We start from the raw sequence: 20,180 nt of genomic DNA on the forward strand, positions 1-20,180 counted from the left end.
ATAAAATTCTTAATACTGGGGTTCAAGTTCAACATTTTGTCTTAAAGGCACGGAACATTATCAAGGGGGTCAGGACTGTAAGAGGGGGTCAAGAATGGTCGAGAATGCAAGGTACAGATAGCCATCCATGGTCATGATAGCCAATAGGGATTTCCAACGGGCCACCACCAAGAAAAAAGGCTTACTCGGTGCAGAGATTCGACCTCTCATATTGCAGTTACAGAAGACTAGCTTGCTCATCCATCCTCCGTAAAAATCAATTCACACCACAGAGAGATAGATCTGGGACCAAAAACGAAGAATGTGTAAAGAACTACGCAGGTAGGCAATCGGGTAAACTTCCTAATGGCCTTACGAGTTTCACGATTGGGGGGTTAAGGGGCTCCCTTCGTAATATTGTGCATTAGTCACTTCGTATACGGGATATGCAATGATGATCATGGACTAAAAGAAGAATTTTGCATGTGTTGTGTGTGTAATTGGAACATCTTCAAGATGGAGAGAGCAGAAGTGTGATACTTCTTCACGTCTTCGTATGCGGTACTTCATCATCGCTGCTCCTCGTGTGTAGTGACTCGTCACGATCTTGCTCCATTGTCCACGTATAACAAGTCCGAGTCCAAGTCTAAGTGCAAATGCCGCCATGTGTTCTGCAATGTCAGATACTTTACGACGTACCGGTATTCTACGATGTACAATCAGTCTCCATTTTACTCACATCGAACCTAAGAAAAACAAACTACTGAACAGTGCGGATCTCCAAAAGTACACAGCCGCTTCCCGATCAAATCATGAATTGGATACGCCGATGATATACATTTTTGGAAGGAAAATGTGGGAAGTTTGGTAGATCCGTCGACCATCTCAGCCACTACTTTGGGAGCATGACGATAGAGGCTCCAGAATTATCGTGATCTTTGGAAATAATGCACCATCCAGTATGTTGGATCATGGAACACAACCCCAGAGTCAAGTGTAATAATATCTTGGAGTACGCATGTACATCAGTGGAAACATTTCCCAGCGTACAATGTACGAGACAAAGAAGAAGATCCAGATTGTGCTTCTATCATTTCAGAGAAAGTATGTATATTGCTACACATATTGCTACACATATTGCTACACATATTGCTACACATACATATAGTTCGCCCCATTAATATAACCTCCTTCAATCTCATGTACTCCATCTACTTTTAATATCTATGCATAATGACAATCTCGTCAAATCAAACCCACATGCAATCAATTTATGCTTCATAATAATAAATCCTTATCTTGAAAATCATCCTTCGAATCCAAGCCACCACTTGCACGACCTCTCAACATTGAATTCTTCGAAAAATTGTCCCTTCTCGACCATTTCAACCACAAACTTCCAACACTATCCACTTACCTCACCACCAACTCATCAACCGTATCAACCGTATCAACCGTTACGTCGAGGAGGGTACGTATCACCAACAACACTATTCGGTGCCTCCTTCCTTAGACCATTAGTCACCTACCCTCGCCAGGCTCATCCTCGCTATTGCGTTCTCGACCACACTGAACACATAAACAGTGACATACGATGAATCCACAACTCATCTGGTCTCAAAGTCCCAAACAAGCAAAACCCCTGGCATAAAATTTGTTTGCTGCGTGGATGTCATGCTTTACCGAAATAGATTTTTTTGGTTCGAAAGGGTTTCATCTAGTAAAATCTCTCGTGTCCTTAATAATATGGACCATGCTTTTTTTCATTTTCGCAATGCCAAGTAATTCCGCCACGCTCCGCTCTACGCATAGATTCTTATCGATAAACTCCCCACCAAAAAGCCGAAGATGGTTGACAAATCTTCTTTACAAACCCACCAAATCAACACTTGACAGCCAACAACAAACGTAACCTAGATCCAAATCTAAGAATGAAGCTCACATGCGACCCAGCCCGGGCCAAAACCCTCATCTCAGCTTTTCAATCCGTCTCTGAACGTGTCACCAACGCCGCAGGAACCAGAAATGTTTGTTCATTGCCCCTCACCTGCATGAAACCATACATCCCTACACGTGCCTCTCTTTCGCATCCTCCCAACTGTTGTTTCTGTTCATCTATCTATATCTGTTTCAACCCATTTACCCACGAGTGTACTGACGCAAAAGCTAGGTAAGATTAGTAGCAGTCTCTAAACTCAAGCCAGCAACGGATATCCTAGCTCTTCATGAGCAAGCAAATGTCGAACATTTTGGAGAGAACTATGCACAGGAGTTGATGGAAAAGGCGGAGATCCTGCCTAGGAGTATCAAGTGGCATTTTATTGGAGGGTTACAGAGTAGTACGTCTAATTTTTCTATGCATGCTTGAGTTGTGTTCGTCTGAAAAGATCAGTGAGCAACTGAGGTCGGGATGAGTCACATGATAGTTTTGAGAAATAGATCTTGGATGCTCTTACGCCTGAATGAGCTTCGAAATCCTGTCTAGATTACTTTAATCAGGCCTCATCATCTCATCTTCTCTCAAAACCTGACACTAACCTTATCATTAGATAAATGCAAACCTCTCGCCTCCACAGTCTTCAACCTCCACCTCGTTTCCTCCATCGATTCTCAAAAGAAGGCCTCCCAATTATCCCTCGGACGCTCTCTTCTTCCTATGCCCGCTGACTCGAACTCAAAGCCCTCCCCCTTGAACATCCACATCCAACTCAATACTTCAGGTGAATCCTCAAAATCCGGCGTTTCGCCTGGGAAAGACACTACCGAATTATGTAAATACGTCATTGAAGAATGTCCGTATTTAAAACTAGTGGGACTTATGACTATTGGTGCGATCGCTAGAAGCCATATGAAAGAAGGTGAGGAAAATGAGGATTTCAGAGTGTTGAGGGAGGAGAGAGATAGAGTTGAGAAGGAGTTGGGAATAGAGGGGTTGGAATTGAGCATGGGTATGAGTGAGGATTTTGAAGAGGTGCGTTTGTTTCATCTCATACCTCTAATCTCCTTGTTCCCTTCTTTTGGGAGATTTTATTGTGACATTAGAACTAATGATCCAACAGGCGATCCGACAAGGAAGCGGAGAAGTCAGAATCGGCAGTACGATATTTGGAGAAAGACCAGCGAAACAAGATTTCAAGGTCAAGGAGGAAGTTGAAGAAGAGAAATCTTAGTAGTATATTTTCTATTCGAGAAAACGTTTCATTCTTACTCTCCTATATCTTCTGAGTACAGAAGAACTCTTTGCGTTGCGCCTATATTGCAAACACCAGCCATATAATCGGTGGAGAACATGCGAGGATTGCGGCTTGTAGTTTGCGTGTCAAATTTAGAGCTGGAGCGGAAGAACATATAATTGAACATAAATGCCAGTCACTACTTGTTTGATACCACTTGTAAAATCACCTTCAGATAAATGCTAATGAACATGAATCCATCAACGTATTTCAACCTTTGCGATCCGTACAAAATATGACCACTTTAAACGCAGAAGTACCGAGTAAAATCAGTTTCATTTCATAAAGTCATAAACAGGCTAACAGGCGTGATCCATCCAATTGTTCCCAATCCATCACGAGTGAAGCATTCCCCACCCTATCAAACCCCCAAACCCCGCAACCCAAAAAAATAAACCCAACGTGCTCCGTTTACCTCTCCTCATCCCCCCTCTACCCAATATCTAACAACAACACTCCAAACATTCAAAGCAAGCCAACCCAGCACAGATTCCACAACATAATCCCCCACTTCCTCCACCTCTCTGGTGTACGGGAACACTTCCTGCAGCGTGTGCGCTACCGGATGCATGGGAATCGGTACTGCTGGTGCGGGAAAGTGTGCCGGTGGGAGTGGGCGACATGGACATGTTGGCGTGTTTGGACTTGAGGGGGTTAGTGTGGGTTTGGGTTTGGGTTTAGGAGGGAGAGGAGGGGAAGGGTGAGAGTGGGAGATAGAGAAAGGAATGAACATACAGGTTCCCTCATTTCGAAATCTTGACCTTTGGCGTTGTAGGCAGCGGGTGGTTGACGGATCATGGCTGGGTGGAGAGTAGTGCGGGGATTTGCGGCGACCATGTTTTCAGATTTGTTTTCTGGGAGGATGGATGGATGGATTGATTTTGTTTAATCTTAATGCGAGATAATCTTGTTGTTATCGGATACTTGGTTTGATGATCGGGCTTTGATGGATTTGAGTAGAAGATTGAGGAGTGTAGAGGTTGAGAGATAGAGGTTAAATGAGGAAGATAGATGTAATTCCAATTGCACTCGAGGATAAAAAAAAATACAACAGTAAGCAAGCACCACAGACACATTCACTGTACGGGTCATAAGCACTCTTATTATACCTCCTCACACACCACTGCAAAACATCCTAGCCGCAGCACCCGGCGATCCTTAAAGGTTCATCCATACACAACCCAATATAATTGTGATGTAAGCCTTTGCGTGTGATACAAGCAAGACACGCTTGGCCGCTTGGCGCCCTGCAGCGGTATCCTCGCTCTTGAAGAGCACGCAAACCTTCGTATCCGCAGCTACGATTCGCGCGTCGAGGAGTGTGGCTTTGTTTGCGCATGCAGGTGGATGCTTGACAATTGTTGTTGAGAGTTTGCGCGTGTGGAGAGGCAGAGATTCTGCAATAGGTAGTCGCATACGAGGATCATGATGGCTGGGGTGCTGGGGTTGGGGTCACTGACCTTATAGTGGGTGCACAGATTGATGGACGCCTTGAGAAGCGCATTTCCAGTGCTGTGGAATTGATTTAGAATTTGAGTTTATGTTTGATTCTGTTAAGATTTTCATGGAGAGTTTATCGAGTATTAAAATAGATAGTTTCGATATCTCTTGAGGAAATGTTGGGGTTGGGAAACACAAACTTCAATACTACATCTTCCTTGTGGGCTGTTCTCTAAGTCCATGTCCCCACTAGATAGGACGTTTATGCTTTAGGATTTAGTGCGGTATTGAAACGGTTTGTACAAGGTCCTAGTTTGGATGAACTGCAAGTGAACGAAAAGAATCAAGGGGTTTGTTTGAGATATAGATACTACATGTGTATCATTGAACATCATCCTATACTGCGCATTCTCGCATTCTCGCAAACTCGCAAACGCTGTGTCTGTCTGGCTGGCGCTTCGGATACCTATCGAAAGAATGTCACTACATTGCGCTAGCTGCAGGGCTGAGTCGGATGTATCGGCATGTCTAACTAGCATCGGTAGCCGGGAAAAGCGGGGCCTTAAAGGTTCTGGATTCGGTGTTTGGGTTGAAAAAAGAAGATTCCATTCTATTATTGTAAGGTCTTACAAGATAGTGTGTTAAGTCTGAAAGCTCGATATTAAAGTTACTCGAGAACTTTCTATGGGGGGATTAGCGAACTCCCCAATGCCCTCTGACTGCTCCACCAGAAATTCACAAGTCATAATATCATGCAGTTTATTATGTCCACTATCAGCTTTCAACTTTCTATGATTTTTGGCTTGTTGGATCATTCATTATCTTGTTACTTATCTATTAGGATTCTCCGCGAATTCTTGGATGCTCGTCAAGTCTTCTAATTACATTTTCCCCGTGTTATCGATTCATTTTATCCATCTGGTGCGAGAATCAAGCCTCGTCCGTGTCGAGAACTATATAATAACGTCCTTCTCCAACTCAAGTTGGCACTAGATGATCTAGAGGTAAGAATATCCAGTATTATTGTCGAGCTTTCTATTTCAATAGACTCCACACGATAAAGTTCCGATTGGGCTTTGAAGGTCATGGATATCTCTCCCACACTTTCTACCTTTGGAAGCTAAGACTTTTCTATCTAACCATCATCTGAGGTCGTTGGATCCGGGATTCGAATACTCGTAGTGTGAGTTCCTGCTGTCAAGGTCCTGGGGCTCTGATCAACTATACTTGGGCTTTTCTGAAACTCGGTAGATGAACGTTCGAGGCTGAATTGATCAAGGAGGGGTAACAATTGAGAGAGTGGTTGATTATTTCCAATCGATGGTGGTCAAAGAGCGCTAGATTTCCCAAATGATACTGATTAGGAAGTGTCGAATCTTAAAACGCAGGCGAAACGATGAGGTCGTCGCAAAATGGTGTTGGACAAGTATACCTAGGCAGCTCGATGTCTAGACTCCACTTTTAAAATAATGAATACTCGTGGCAATTGTTTTAAACAATCGCGGGGTGGAGAAGAAATTGACTGAACATTCATGAGCGAACTTGTGCAATAAGTTATAGATGTTCGAGAACTTAGCATCGATCAATGAAGAATATTGTGGCGAGTGTTCAAAGGTTCTTATGCTTAACTTTCAAGAAGGTTCAAAAGCTAAAGGAACTTTTGGACACGTAGACGTGCACGGGTGTACGTACGAGTATCTGAAGGTGAAGTTAGAATCCGTTGTACGCATTTGGATGTTTCAGATCATCATTGTGGATGTACAGCACTCGAAGATCTCGGCTGAGAGATGGAATGGGGTTATAAATACGACCGCACTGTAGCTAGAACTTTCAGAGCTTCAGTGCCAAACTCACCAATTATGGTGTACATTTCAGATGATTATATCAAGATCAATCATATGAAACCATTTGACCTGACAGAGCTAACCTCTCGACAGTCATATGAATATCACATTATTGAATTCTTAGATACTCTGAATTTTTTGTGCAAGATGGTCTGTATGAATCAAAATCCCTCATCATCTTTAATATGTCAGTTGACAAAGAAAAAAAAAGCGATTGACCGACATGATCTGACAGTGCAATCGATCTGTCGGTCATTTCACAACCCTGGTACATGTGCAATTGTTTTTAAGATCATCTTTGACTTTCGTTGTCCTGTATCTCTCAATTTTCTCGATTCTGAAAGTATCTATCATCATACATCGGTAAATGGATGCCAACTCGCGCTCTCAACGAGGGCTAATTTACCAAAGTGTAAAGCCGCTTAGAATCTTGTTTGGGGGAGAGGAAAGGGAGTGATCAGTCTCTAGCACCATTTTCTAAGCTTTGGCACTGCTAGATAGACCATGGACTTTCAGCCCGGCTCAGATCCGGTGGTTCATATCTGACATCACGACTTTGAGCTCTCATCTCTCAAGCTCACTGATGTGGAGAGGGTGATTCTCATTCCAGAAGTTGCTCGGAGAAGAGCGCAAACCAAGTGAAGAACCGGGACCAGTACGCATAGTAAGACTAATGAACTGGATGTTTAAGAATATACAGAGTGTAGAACAAGAAATTTGCATAGTGGAGTATTCGAGAATACCTCAAATAATCAAAAGCTTTAAGCTGTCCGAATAGAACGATGACTTTTTTGCAGAGAACTTTAACAGGCTGGTATTTTCTCTTCAGCAGCAGCATAGATTGCACCTCGGATTTACTATCGATGTCAAATTCCACACCGTACAATTTGTACTTCGAATTGAGAGCTTCCCGCAGATCGTGGCAAGATGCCTGTTCACGTGTGGCAACCCGTGATATTTACTGGGTAGTCTTTCAGATTACACCAGCCATGAACACCATAAGAGCGTTCATTTTGCGGCTTTAGGATTTCTCGTGCTATATGCCTCAAAGCGAATATCGAACGCTTATCCCACCGGGAAAGCGATATCGTGCCAGTCCATGATTTTGTGGCCCATCTCAGCACCAATGAGCTACCAACCCCTTTGATCCTCCGATGTCACTATGTCCTCGGAAGACAATATTTCGAGAATGCCTACGATCTTGGGGAGCTGAACATTTGTTCTTCAATACTATGGATATTACGCCGTGATGCTTCAACAGTATCTGTACAACGAGTACCCATTCTTCCTGTATGCAGGTAAGCGACAGCCCTTGGTAACATATCCAGGGTAATCCTTGACAACGTTGTAAATTTTCAACGCAAACAGTATATACATAGGGTTAGAAGCATTGGCGATTGTGCTCTATGTTGTATTATAGCCTATAGTATTACTGAATTCGTTCACTTCGGAGGCAAGCTTTTGCCAACCGATTTTTTCATCGTCGTTATTCTCCAACGGGTAAGTGTGCGAGACTTCATGCATCTGATTAATTTGTGTAACGCACCTTTCGGCCCCGTACAGCAGATTGGTACATGTTGAACCATTCGTTGAGTAAATGATAGGGAACTTTTGGCTGCATCACCGTTCTGTGCCACCAATGTGTAATTATCGTATAATTGTAGATGAGAGGTTCTGGACCAAGCACAAGAGGCAGCCCAATGAACCTCGTTTTCCAAAGACTTTTGGACGTAGACCCAAAAATTCCGATCTTGCTATCAGTTACCCCTTCCTTTGCAAAAAGAACTATCTTTCGTTCACGATCTAAAACAGTGCCGGTATTTAGCAAAAATAATTTGCGCCCTGAGATTTAAATCGCTTCAGTGAGTTTCACGTGATGATATTTTTCGCATACTGCGCGAGCTGCGGCTGCTGGGAAAATACTCCACCTCACTAGCATGGATTGTGCCATAGAAGGGGTTTTGGATGTTGAGCAACATGGAAATATATATATCATAGTGATCCCATCTGGTTACGGCATCTTCGTTTACTTCCATTCTTGAGAATAAGTGTATACATATCTTTATTGATTTCCTTCACGAGCTTTACTGAAACTCTACCAGTTCGCTCCTGACCAAACAATGACACTTCTCGCGAAGTCAGAAATCGGAAATGGAGTTTAATTCGAGTAATCGTTACCTGTATCGGGTCCCAAAAACGACATGAGTCCTAGGATCTTATTTCCCGGAAAGGCTTCATCCCCTGGGCCAGGTGCGACATTCCCTGTCGTCTGACTGAGGATGTTGTCGAAACTCTCGAGATCCTTTCTTTGAAATTACTTTCCCAACACTCTTGGTTGCCTTTCCAACTCGATCTCAACTTTTCCATCTTTATTTCGACATGTGTCGATACTTTTGAGCGACAAGTAAATTTGGGTTTATCTTCGGCAGACAAGTGATGATCGGAGATGAAAGCTTCGCGTTCGGTACTTGCAAACGAGCACGATAAACATGAAATCGAACACGACAGCGGCTTCCACCTTCAAACCTTCAGTCACTGGCTTCGCCTGAAAGCTAAGCGTTTGCCGTCCTGCCGACCGAGCCCCGCCTTCTAAAGCTTCCAGAAGCTTGAAACTCATTTCTTGGTAGCGAGCATTGTCGTTATTCTCCACACCGGTCTCACTTTGATACTCACCAATAATGTGTCAATTTGAAATTCCCTAAAGTAGGATCTACATACCTGAACAAATTACCATTACTTGAAGGGAAGCAGAGCGAATATTCAATTCAAAGAAGCAGAAAGTATGACGTTGGTGATTTATCAATCAGACCATTGCGAAAATCAGCCGACTTTACGTCTCAAACACGTTCGATCCACTGCAAGGCAGGTGAAGCAACTGCACATGGCAATGGGGTGTACTGGCGCAAACCCTGGATTTATGTGGCAGACACCAATGAACAAAAGATCAAGGATCCCGAAACAATTGAAGATTGCAATATTGGGTTTCATCCTGAGCACAATGGCTAGATTTGGCATCAAGTCTGTGCCTGATACCTGATATAAATTTTGGGGAGAAGAATATGAATGCGAAAGTATATCGGGCAGACCGGATGAAAAGGAGCAGAATTTACAATTCCAAATAGCTATGCCTTCTTTCGTTTCGATTTGAGTATTCGTCGGCACATTTACTATGATCATATTCACCACCTGAGGAAGATAGTATTATACGAGAGGAATACCCATACCTATTCCCTGATACTGTTCCAGCACCTGCAGAATCCTATCTCAAAATCGACCAGGTCAGCATTCATCTGTGGTGCTCAACTTGTCACACTTGATGCGTGCCTTATTCAACAGACGACCAGACAAGAAAACCACACGAGCAAAGATGTTTTCGAACTTGACCGGCCGATGATGACGCGCACATTGCTATCCATCTCAAAACATCACAAGAATAGCTATAGTGTATTATTGGGAGAAGGCGCATGTACGGTTTATTGCAATGTCTAGTAGTTTCACTGCCACAAAACGTGGGACCGGGAATCCTCCTGGCAAGGCTCTTGCAAAGTCTTGACTAACACTGTGGGATTGGCGGGTAAATTCCCGCCTCCGAGGAATTTGTTTATTATTCGTGATTCGAAATGGCAATTCTTGCGAATACTACTACAAGTCATGATTTAATGCGGTGTTTAGCCTATTTTTTACCCGGATACCTATTTGCCTTCGGCAGATGGCTCCTTGCCATCTTGAGTGTTTTCGCAATTCCACAAGTTTCAAATCGGTTGATTCTTGGAAACACCATCTACATCAACATGCCGCTATTCCCTACAAAGCTCGCCAACTTTAGTTAGTGTGTCTATGGTAATCCGGCATACTGTTTTGACAAAGCAAGGTCCAGCCGTTCCTGCTGCTTCGGCTTTCCGAGCTATCTCCCGAGACAAGATGGACGTCGTTGAGAGTGTCGGGCATACCTACTCAAAGTGCGTCTGCGCCAATGACCTCGATAGCCTGCGTTGAATAGGATGAACAGGGATTAATGATGCGAACCACACGACGCTCCTCCCTTGAATTATTTTGGTAGGACAGGAATTGATTAAGATGCGACTGTTAAATGTACTGACTCGGGCTTTCTGCATGATAAGTACTTCTTGGAAGCCTACAATCACCTCAAACTAGAGCAAGCTCCTGATATCAACAAGGCGTACATACACTTGATCATCTGATCGTACGATGTAGGTTTTGCTAGCCTCATGCATAACCGAAAGATAGTTCAAAATATCTATCGAGCCACAGGCTACACTAACTAGATACTTCCTACGACTATCCAACTTCCAAATTGGATTCTATATCATATCTATGCTGCATTGATAATGCAGCTAACCTCAAAGGGTCATCACGGATCAGGCAGAGTAAGAACAGTTTCTTTCTTCACCGCTCATGCTGCAGCTAGACACGGTTACATCGCTTCCGACCCAGCCCTAAAGCGGTTGTTTAAGGCTCCAGATGCACGTACAACATATTTATACATTACATACAGGCTTTTTATGTTAGTATATAAGAAGCTAGCTTATTAAATAATGACTTCATTGCATACATGGATATAGCATCTCGGTCCACGCAACTCTCAAGTCGAACCTGCGAGGCCAAATGATTTGACGACACCAACAATAGAGTCGATCAATACCGTCGCGAAGTTCCAGAGAACCCCTCGGTCCAAATCAGGAACACATCGGGAAATCGTCCGAATTTGACATGACTCCGGTTTTCCTTCCCCCCACCTTGGGCATCTTCAGATGGGCTCACACACCCAGAAAATACTATCACTTGTACATGAAACCGCTTTTTTTGGTCATCCACAGTTGACAAAATCTACGGTACCTGTGCACGGGCAATACTGTCGTTGTGAGCTGGGAATTCTCCACGAGCTTCATCTTGTGGCCAACTCGCGCTTCACGTTAGCGTTTAAAGACCGACATTTATGCGCTGTTATTCTATAGGCATTCGTTCCACAGCAGCTCATGTATCCTCTTGCATCGCTATTGGGCAATTCAAGGATATCATTCTCCTCATTACTCTCGGCCATTGAAGTAATGTGCGAGTGTAGCATGGAACAATCTTGTCTTGTAAAAAGTCACTTTGGGCTGCGGATGCCTTGAATTGTCAATCATTCCAAGAGCTAAGAATATTCATTTCGAGCGGCTCAAGGCACTGTATCTCAATTATCATGACGATCTAACATTAACCAAAACCTATTCACATTTACGAAATGTTGTGTAACCACAATAGCAGAGAAAATCTTCATGCATGAATCGAGCACCACTGGACGGGGCTTATATAGTTTTCTTTCCGAAGCAAAATTTGGAGATGCGGCAAGCCCTGTCAAATCTCGGTCTGCTGATCGATACGGTGTCATGAAAATCTGTGGCCGATAATCCTGCAGTAAGATGTTACGATTAAATACCCAAATATGCATGCGAGGGGCGAGGGTAGCATCAGCTGATTGGATGAATATGGGATGATGACCAGAATATTGCGCGAACTCTACTACCATCAAATTATGAGTATATTGAAGAAAAGATACCAACATTGGGCAAGTGGGGGTTCAAAATTAAACAGACCTTTAGCGTGCAAGACAGAGAGAGAGGGAGAGAAAAAATTGACGTTGTGGAATCCAAAATTTGATCCATTTTTTTGTGGTTCGAAATGTATAAGTCTACAAGGTTTAATATCCATCAAAGCGTGGAACAAATCAATGGAACTTATGGAACAAGTGGGACGAAAATATAATCCTGGTGGAAACTCTGGCGAACACGCACTTAGAACTTCCATGCACATCATTTTTTTTTTTTCAAATTCCAATCTTCTAATTTCGAATTTCAAGCACTTCGGGGTCTAAGCTTGCAAGTTTCAACATGGGCAAAAATGAATGCTCACTTCGGATATATCACCGTAAATTAAAACGCGATTGTAGTCCACAATTTAGTACCGGATCCCCCGAATAGTTTCCACACATTTCTTACCTCTGTACATTCTGCATAGCCTTGGAAGTTACAACAAGTCCCATGTTCCACGAGTCGCAGCTAGAACATTTCAGCGAATGTTCCTTCTCGCTTCAAGCTCCACTTCTTGTTCCTTATGCCCAACGTAGAAGTTATTCATCAAACTTTACGCAAAGAGGTAGGTCCCTAAATCTACCTAGTATGTGTGTGAAATTTTAGTCCCATGCTTGCAGGTAATTAAGTAAGGAGTTGCTGTTCTAATTGAAGTCTTTTCAAGACCAGCAAAGGCTTCGTTGTACAGTTATTGCATGCTCTGCAATGATCTAATGTCGTTCATCTTGTACTTTTTCCCCTCCTGGACTTCTTTCCTTGGCTTCAGGTAAGGATGTTTCGACTTTCTCGCATTAATGCCACGTTTGGGTATTCCTAGTCGCGCTACGATTCCAATTTTGTGTCACGGGCCGTTGCGTTTAAGGGGTCATACAAGCTTCGTCATTATCATAAGTCCATTTTGTTACGACGGAAACTTTATCTCCTACTGGTTACCATGTTCTGGAAATTCCATTTACATAACCCCTGTCACAATTGACCCCACAAGGCCTTGCTAAGCTGCCGGGCTTTTCTCTTCTCCATTATCCCATGTTCATGCTACCCTTGACTGATCAGCAACCAGCACCATGTCACACCATCGTGGGTCCTCACCGCTTGCTAAAGTGTTATTACTGCATTACAGTACTGATAATCTCCAATCTGACGGAGAGCAAATAACAAGCTACACGACAACCGTTGAGCTCCGCATTTGAAAACGGTTGTTAATTGGCATCCCTTCTAAAGCTCTTCTGTTACCCAACCCTTCATCTGCAAGCTATATTTAATAGGTCTTCAACCGAGGATATCCCAACTATCAAGTTCTTAATCTATCGAGGACCCTTGAGACTTTACTTCACTTCTACATATTTATATCAAATCTTCGTCTTCCATCCGACATCTTCATCACATTCCATCTCTTTTACCATTCATAATATACATACCAATTCAAGCATTCACCATGGCACCTAGTCGACTCACAGAAGAGGATGAAGTAGCTGTCCCAGAAATCAGCTATGACATCAACCTCCCATACAATCATGTATCCGATGAATACGACCAGAGATCTAAATGTCGAACAGAATTCCCAAGCTACCTTCCATCGGTAAGTGATAGGCTTGATTCCATTTCATTGGCCAGCCACTAATAAACACGAAGTGGGAAGATGATGTCTGGTTCGATGAAGTTAAGCACTTCGAGTATCATGACCCAGCCTTGCGAGCAAACAAGTCTAAGCCAAACCTTTTCAAGGGTGGTGTCAAAGCCAAGCACATTACGCCTAAGATGGGAACTATTTTGAGTGGTGTAAAAATGGAGGAGCTCTCTGACGCAGGCAAAGACGAACTTGCGCTTTTGATAACCGAGCGGAAAATTGTTGTTCTCCGAGAACAATCCGACTTTCTTCACGCCGGTCCCCAATTTCAACAAGATTTCATGTCCTATTTCGGACCATTAAGCATTCAGCCTGTATCTGGTTCCGTTAAGGGACACCCTCCTTTCCATGTCATTCATCGCGATCACAACGAAGAGGAAATCGCAAATTTCTTCCAGAAGAAACTGACTTCCACACTCTGGCATCACGATGTCAGCTATGAAAAACAGCCTCCTGGATATGTTATGCTTGGCAGTAAGTTTTTTTTACTCACAACTACAGACTTCAACATTTCTAACACCCAGCCAGTATTAGCATGCCCCGATGTTGGTGGTGACACCGTATTCGCCGACACAGTGGAAGCCTACAAACGCCTCTCGCCGACCTTCCGCACAATGATACAGGACCTCAAGGCAAACCATTCATCGCAAAAGATGATTGGCTATGCCCGCGCCGCCCGAGGAACTGTCCGAACCGACCCCATCGATTCCCTGCACCCAATCGTTCGCGTACATCCCGTCTCGGGCGAGAAGGCGCTCTACCTCAACTCGGAATTCTTGACCGATATTGTAGGGCTCAAGGATGGCGAGAAGGAAATGCTTATTAAATTCTTGGTGGATCATGTTTGTATGGGCCACGATTTCCAGGCTAGAGTAGGATGGGAAAAACACTCAGTAGTTATGTTTGATGGGCGAAGCACTCTACGTACGTTTTATCATTCTTACTATTCCACTCACAAACAAATTCTAACACAGAGAATAGACACCGCAACCGTAGACTACGATTCCCGTATTCAAGCCCGCCACCTTTTCCGCTTGGCAGCCATGACCGAAAAACCCATGTCAGTCGCTGAATGGGAAGCCCACCTCCACGATGATAAATCCTCCGAAACATCAGAATCTTCGAATTCGAGTGTGAGCTCGGATTAAAGGATACGAGGATTTGAAATGAGACGAAAAGTTTTCTGGGATTTTGTTTTTTTTACTTTTCACATGTTTTTTTTTTTCTTCTCCGTTATACCAAGATTGATTGATTGCAAGCACAGCGGGGATACCAATACCAATCGTTTTGATTTTTCCTATTCCTTCTCTTCTTTTATAGACTTTTAAGGTTTAGGGTTTTGGGGAGTTTCGTCACTTTTTTTTTTCTCTTTCACGATGTATACCCGGGATGAAATATTTCTCTTCTCGGATTCTTGGGGTTTGGGGTTCTTTCTTGATGATACGTTGGGATTTTTACGTACTGCTACTAGGGTTGCACTGTGCATGCGGGAAGATCTGAATTGGAGTTGTTCCAGTTACTTTTAGGCTATATATCCACTACTGATTTGCTCGTTCATGGAAGCTTTACTGCACCTCTCATTAGTTTGATACTTAAGCCAATCTCAAAATTCAATTCAAAATTTACCAAAGTTCTTGATGTTGTGTCTGCATTATGTTTTTCCTCGTCTTCATTTTCTGTTAATTTAAAGGTTCCACGAGCTAGCTAGCTGTGTGTGTGTGTTTGGAAAAACAAGATGGAGTCCTGTTTACGTACAGCACGAAGAGCACCCTTAATGTTTGATTGTGTGATAGCAGGTATGCTCGGCTTACGGAAGAAGGAAAGCACGTGCTACAGCATATATTTCAAGAGGGGAAAGCGAATAGAGGGGTGCAGCGCATATTGCTTAGCCTCACGTCAGAGAAAAACCAGGGCATGACGGACCACTTAGATGGCGTACCGTTGTATGTGGGGCGATGGCATCGAGGCTGATTCGATGATGAGAGTGCGAGAATATGGTTTCCACGGAGATTTTACACATTTGTACATGGTATGTATGGGGGTCTTGAAGTTTGATGTTGAGGGGTCGATATAATTCTTTGGATGGGAGGTGGTGATGTTTGATTTGTAGAGCAGAATTTATGCAAGAATATATATGGGGGTTTGGTCGAATTATTGGTAAGTAAAGGTCTTGTGATGGAATTTTGTTGTTCGAGATGGAACATTTAGGGCTTGCTTGACTGATTGCAAATGAATAAATGATGCTAGCAGTGAGCAAAAAGAGGAGGAAACGGAGTTGATCCAATGGAATACGGAAGATACGGAGGCTTCGAAAGGGGAAGAAGAGGGGAAGTTTAGAGGTAGGACTACAATCTAGTATCTGTTACTATCTGCTATTCCATCATCAATCATATTGATAATGAAGAAGGTGGTCAACGTTCCAGCATTCGCAAGAAGCTCTTACTTGATTCAGCACACCCAACTCGGCGACGGGGATTATGCCCGATCGACAAGAAACCGGTTTAACATTCGGCTCAGCATTGAATATTAGCATTAAACTAAGATGGCTAGCGATGTGATTGATGATGAATATGATAGCCTTACTACAACCTCCAATCTAGATGCCTAGTACGACCCCAATATCGGCTTTAGAAGGTTCGATCACACGCATGTATATCTGCAGTCATGGATTATATTTGGTTTGCACGGATTGTTCAGCAGAGTAGGCTTCCAGATTATGCACTCATGTTACTTGGTGCATTCCATGTGAGGCGGAGTCTGGTTCAACTATATTTCTCTTGGCGTGGTATGGCGTATTGGGTCTTTGAGATAATGCACCTTCTATGACACGCTACGGACGGATATACTCGTAAATGCATGCATATATGTATGTATTCATGTGTGATGCGAGCCAACAGTGAGATAAAAATGAGATCGGTCAGGACATTGAGTCACCGTATTACCAACCATTCAGACAATTTGACTGTGCATATACTCGTTATTCTTCGGTGCTCTCCCTGTCGATTCGATGATTGGTACTGGTGGCAGTGAAAAGGTTCGCATACCATGGATGATGAGTATCTCTCAAATGATAGACTGCGATTGTACCCAGATTTCCAGCGGTAGGATCATTGTAATTTTAAAAAGGATGAGCGGGTGGAGTCTCACTCCGAGTCCTGGGTTTCTCATTAACATGCCATGGCTAATATTGTTGACCTTGATTGATATGTACCGCTGATTCGGAAATTTGCTAATTAGTCGCAGGTGTGGTGCTATAGAGTTATCGGTGTGATTTTAATGACTATCATAGCAAAATGCTAGCTTCTTCATGGGATAATACTCAATCGTCGATAAACAGACACCTCAATAATTGCTATAATAATCTTTGTACCGTCCAATACCCTGATGCACACACGGGTAAGGCGAACGATGTCATATCTTGCCGTTCATTCGGAGTACCCATTCGTCATAGTACAGCGAGCACTGGAAAAATCTAAAACATATCAATCTGATATGTTTTAGATTGTTATAAGGATTTCTCGCAGGGTTTGATCTTCACCGACTTTTGGTTCCAGGAGAGTGGTTCATGGGATGCAGGTAAGAGGTCGGCAAGACAGTAAATGTTGATGCAGAGAACTCGCCGAGATGAGATAAGATTAGGGTATGAAGAAATTTTTAACTTTGGGAGAGATAATGTGATATGATGAATATAATCTGATATATACATTAGTGGTGACTGTACCATAGAGCGCTAAGGGCAGCTAATAATGCAGAGTCAATTGACAGACAAATAGCATGTGCAGTTAAGAACATCACGAGAGGTCAGATCAGCTTATTTTTCAGTGCTTGCTTCACGTATACGAATATACGCATCATAATTCTAGCTAATATGATAATGATACTTTGTGTTACGTGGAATCGAACGATACGAGCAAACACCACGACACGGCCAATTGTCTGCTTGGCTACCTATCTCCTTACTCATCCCCGAATACATCCCACCCGAAGGTGTTTTTCAAATCCACGAACCTTGCTTCTTTGCCCTCGGAAACTTTGTTCATGCTTTGGAACTCCTCTTCAGTCAAATCGACTAATGTTCCATTGGTCTTGATTCTCCCCTCATTCGAACTCATGGGAAGGACCACGTATCCTCGTTTGATACCCCAAGCGATCAATATCTGACCTATACTAACACCCTTCTTTTCGGCGATTGAGATGAGTTCAGAGTTTTGGAGAACAGTTTTGTTCGTAGTGGGAACTTGGCTCTGGGAACCCAGTGGCGAATATGCCACGGGAAGTATGTTTTTTGAAAAGCAATAGTTGATCAACTTAGTGTTAGGCCAGACGGGATGAATCTCGACTTGGTTGATGGCGGGAGGAACATCCGCGTACTTAAGAAGAGCTTCCAGGTTTGAGATGGTAAAATTGGATACTCCGATGGCTTTTGCCTTGCCAGCTTTGTTAAGAGCTTCGAATCTTCGCCAGATAGGTTCCAAGTTGGCCGTGACTTCTTTATTGATGATGTACTGCTCAGGATTATTAGACTTGGGAACAATAGATTCTAACGTCGATTGGTGGATTATACCTTTCCATCATCTCCGATCTTGACTTCATGGTCGTCGGTCCTCTCCGCGACGAATGGCCAATGCATCAAGAAAGAATCCACATAATCGACACCTAGTTTCTCTAAACTATAATTCAGACTCCACTCGACATCTTCAGGGGAACCGCACAGATGAGGCCACACTTTTGTTGTGATGAAGATATCGGAACGCTTGACACTTGGATTGCTGGACAAGAATTCTCGCAAGCCAGACCCAACCTCTTCTTCATTTTTGTAACTGCGGTGTGTTAGTTTCAGGGTTCGGAATTGCAATACGAAAATTATATTTCCGATACTTCGGCACCCCTTCACCAAGGGATAGGGGTGGATATTAGTGGGAAGAGGGAAGGGATGAGCCCAGGAGATATCGAGTATACAGTTGGGATGAACGGATAAACATGAGACATAGGGGTTGAACTTACTACCAAGCACAATCTAGATGGCGATAACCTGACTGTAGAGCCCAAAGTACAGCATCGTGGCACTTTCCTGGGGATCCTTCATTATGAAAAGTACCGAATCCTAGAGCTGGTATTGGGGCTCCGGTGTTCAATTTCAGAGTAGGGATAGTCATGGTGTTACTTTTCTGCCAACTTCTTGAATCCAGGAATAAATTTCCCTATGAAGCTAGTATCTTGAGGAAAATGTTAGTCTGACAATTGACCGTGGTTTTTCGTGGATCATGAAAAATGTACAGAGAAATCCTTCGTGTTGGACTGGCCACGTACAGGTACAGATACAGTATTGAATGGGATCTTCAATACAGAATGTTTGAAGTCACAAATAGATTGAAGAAAACGTGGCTACATAGAAACAGTGGACGGGCTATACATAATTGTGGTGCTATCGATAATCTACTCTGCATTAGAAAGCAGCCTGCTACATGATGCATGTTTGCCATTTCGGTCACTCTGCTGTGTGAAACGTGGTGCAGGATGCATGGAGACGAACCGAATATCGGAGAGTGGTGGGTCATCCTTGTAATCTTCAATTGTTACGAAATGGCAGAAAACTATTTTTTTTCATTATCTGCATCTATACAAGGATTCTCGTGGGGTGGGCTGTCTTAGAAGAAACGACCCTTCCCTCGATAAGGTTAAAGGATCATTAGACATTTTGATGTTTGACCTGACTTGAACTTTAATGTACTTCTGCTAGCAAGCTAGTAGAAGGTCAAGAAAAGCTTAAAGCACTGAATTCGTGCCCAATATCAAAGAGGGACAAAAATGTTTGAAAGATCCAAGTAGAGAAAATCTTAATAGTCGAACCGATTGGTCATAATCTCGTAATAGCATCAAAAAAAGCATCGTCGATGCGAATGCCTGCTCAAGACGACCCCGCTTCAATCACCTTGCGGCCCGAGCCGCGGTAGATAGGACAGAAGTGGAGGAGATTGAGAGAATGGGTTTTTTGGATAGAGATTGCAAAACGACTAATTCGTCGACAGAAGACCAGATAGACCATTTCAAAAATTTCACCAATTCATGTGTTCTAGTTGGCTAAGTTCCACGTTGTGGTAGAGAGAAATGCAGCCCCCTACGTGGAAATCGTCAATTGTCGCCTCTTTCCTCTGTGCTTGCAGACATTGTCGAATCCGAACTTTTGCCGTTCAAGAATGAGAGTTCATGGTTTGCATACGAGGCAAGCCAGCGTGTCTTGATTGTATGATTCGAAGTCGGACAGCAAAGCAAGCTTGTGCAGTATGATGTCGAGCAGTCTCTGCAGCTACATTACAAAGTTAGTGCCTCAAGGAGGTCATGGAGGTCATGCATTAGCTCTCTGAATGCCAACCGCGTCGTTAGTCTCATGTACTGACACAGGTAAGTCACAATCTGTCGTCCTTAGCACACATGTCGCTTTAGCTCCTTCTCTTCCTTCCCAACA

General features: G+C 43.3%; 7 protein-coding genes across 7 annotated transcripts; 4 read left to right on the forward strand and 3 right to left on the reverse strand.

Moving 5' to 3' along the window:
- Positions 1-1,753: 1,753 nt before the first annotated feature.
- Bfra_006693 (putative alanine racemase family protein) lies at positions 1,754-3,149 on the forward strand (the record flags this gene model as incomplete). The annotated part of the gene is made up of 5 exons (XM_037337063.1): positions 1,754-1,887; positions 1,910-2,006; positions 2,150-2,318; positions 2,529-2,950; positions 3,039-3,149. 5 exons carry the CDS (start codon positions 1,754-1,756, stop codon positions 3,147-3,149), a joined length of 933 nt encoding a protein of 310 aa, XP_037198429.1.
- Positions 3,150-3,616: 467 nt separating this feature from the next.
- Positions 3,617-4,049, reverse strand: Bfra_006694 (uncharacterized protein; the record flags this gene model as incomplete). The annotated part of the gene is made up of 2 exons (XM_037337064.1): positions 3,617-3,856; positions 3,948-4,049. The coding sequence occupies 2 exons, from the start codon at positions 4,047-4,049 to the stop codon at positions 3,656-3,658; spliced, it is 303 nt and encodes a 100-aa protein (XP_037198430.1). The 3' UTR covers positions 3,617-3,655.
- A 3,696-nt stretch (positions 4,050-7,745) lies between these two features.
- On the forward strand, positions 7,746-8,349 carry Bfra_006695 (uncharacterized protein; the record flags this gene model as incomplete). The annotated part of the gene is made up of 3 exons (XM_037337065.1): positions 7,746-7,786; positions 7,876-7,996; positions 8,161-8,349. The coding sequence occupies 3 exons, from the start codon at positions 7,746-7,748 to the stop codon at positions 8,347-8,349; spliced, it is 351 nt and encodes a 116-aa protein (XP_037198431.1).
- An 825-nt stretch (positions 8,350-9,174) lies between these two features.
- On the forward strand, positions 9,175-9,644 carry Bfra_006696 (uncharacterized protein; the record flags this gene model as incomplete). Its single annotated transcript, XM_037337066.1, has 3 exons — positions 9,175-9,178; positions 9,201-9,390; positions 9,581-9,644. 3 exons carry the CDS (start codon positions 9,175-9,177, stop codon positions 9,642-9,644), a joined length of 258 nt encoding a protein of 85 aa, XP_037198432.1.
- A 3,878-nt stretch (positions 9,645-13,522) lies between these two features.
- Positions 13,523-14,862, forward strand: Bfra_006697 (putative alpha-ketoglutarate-dependent taurine dioxygenase protein; the record flags this gene model as incomplete). Its single annotated transcript, XM_037337067.1, has 4 exons — positions 13,523-13,666; positions 13,720-14,188; positions 14,243-14,638; positions 14,696-14,862. The coding sequence occupies 4 exons, from the start codon at positions 13,523-13,525 to the stop codon at positions 14,860-14,862; spliced, it is 1,176 nt and encodes a 391-aa protein (XP_037198433.1).
- Positions 14,863-15,418: 556 nt separating this feature from the next.
- Positions 15,419-16,364, reverse strand: Bfra_006698 (uncharacterized protein; the record flags this gene model as incomplete). Its single annotated transcript, XM_037337068.1, is given in 4 exon segments — positions 15,419-15,544; positions 15,741-16,073; positions 16,158-16,310; positions 16,326-16,364. The coding sequence occupies 4 exon segments, from the start codon at positions 16,362-16,364 to the stop codon at positions 15,419-15,421; spliced, it is 651 nt and encodes a 216-aa protein (XP_037198434.1).
- A 1,306-nt stretch (positions 16,365-17,670) lies between these two features.
- Bfra_006699 (putative glycerol dehydrogenase protein) lies at positions 17,671-18,870 on the reverse strand (the record flags this gene model as incomplete). The annotated part of the gene is made up of 3 exons (XM_037337069.1): positions 17,671-18,219; positions 18,279-18,534; positions 18,719-18,870. The coding sequence occupies 3 exons, from the start codon at positions 18,868-18,870 to the stop codon at positions 17,671-17,673; spliced, it is 957 nt and encodes a 318-aa protein (XP_037198435.1).
- Positions 18,871-20,180: the final 1,310 nt, after the last annotated feature.

The sequence above is a fragment of the Botrytis fragariae genome (assembly GCF_013461495.1).
Source record: "Botrytis fragariae strain BVB16 chromosome Unknown tig00000000, whole genome shotgun sequence".
In the NCBI taxonomy this organism is placed as follows: domain Eukaryota; kingdom Fungi; phylum Ascomycota; class Leotiomycetes; order Helotiales; family Sclerotiniaceae; genus Botrytis; species Botrytis fragariae.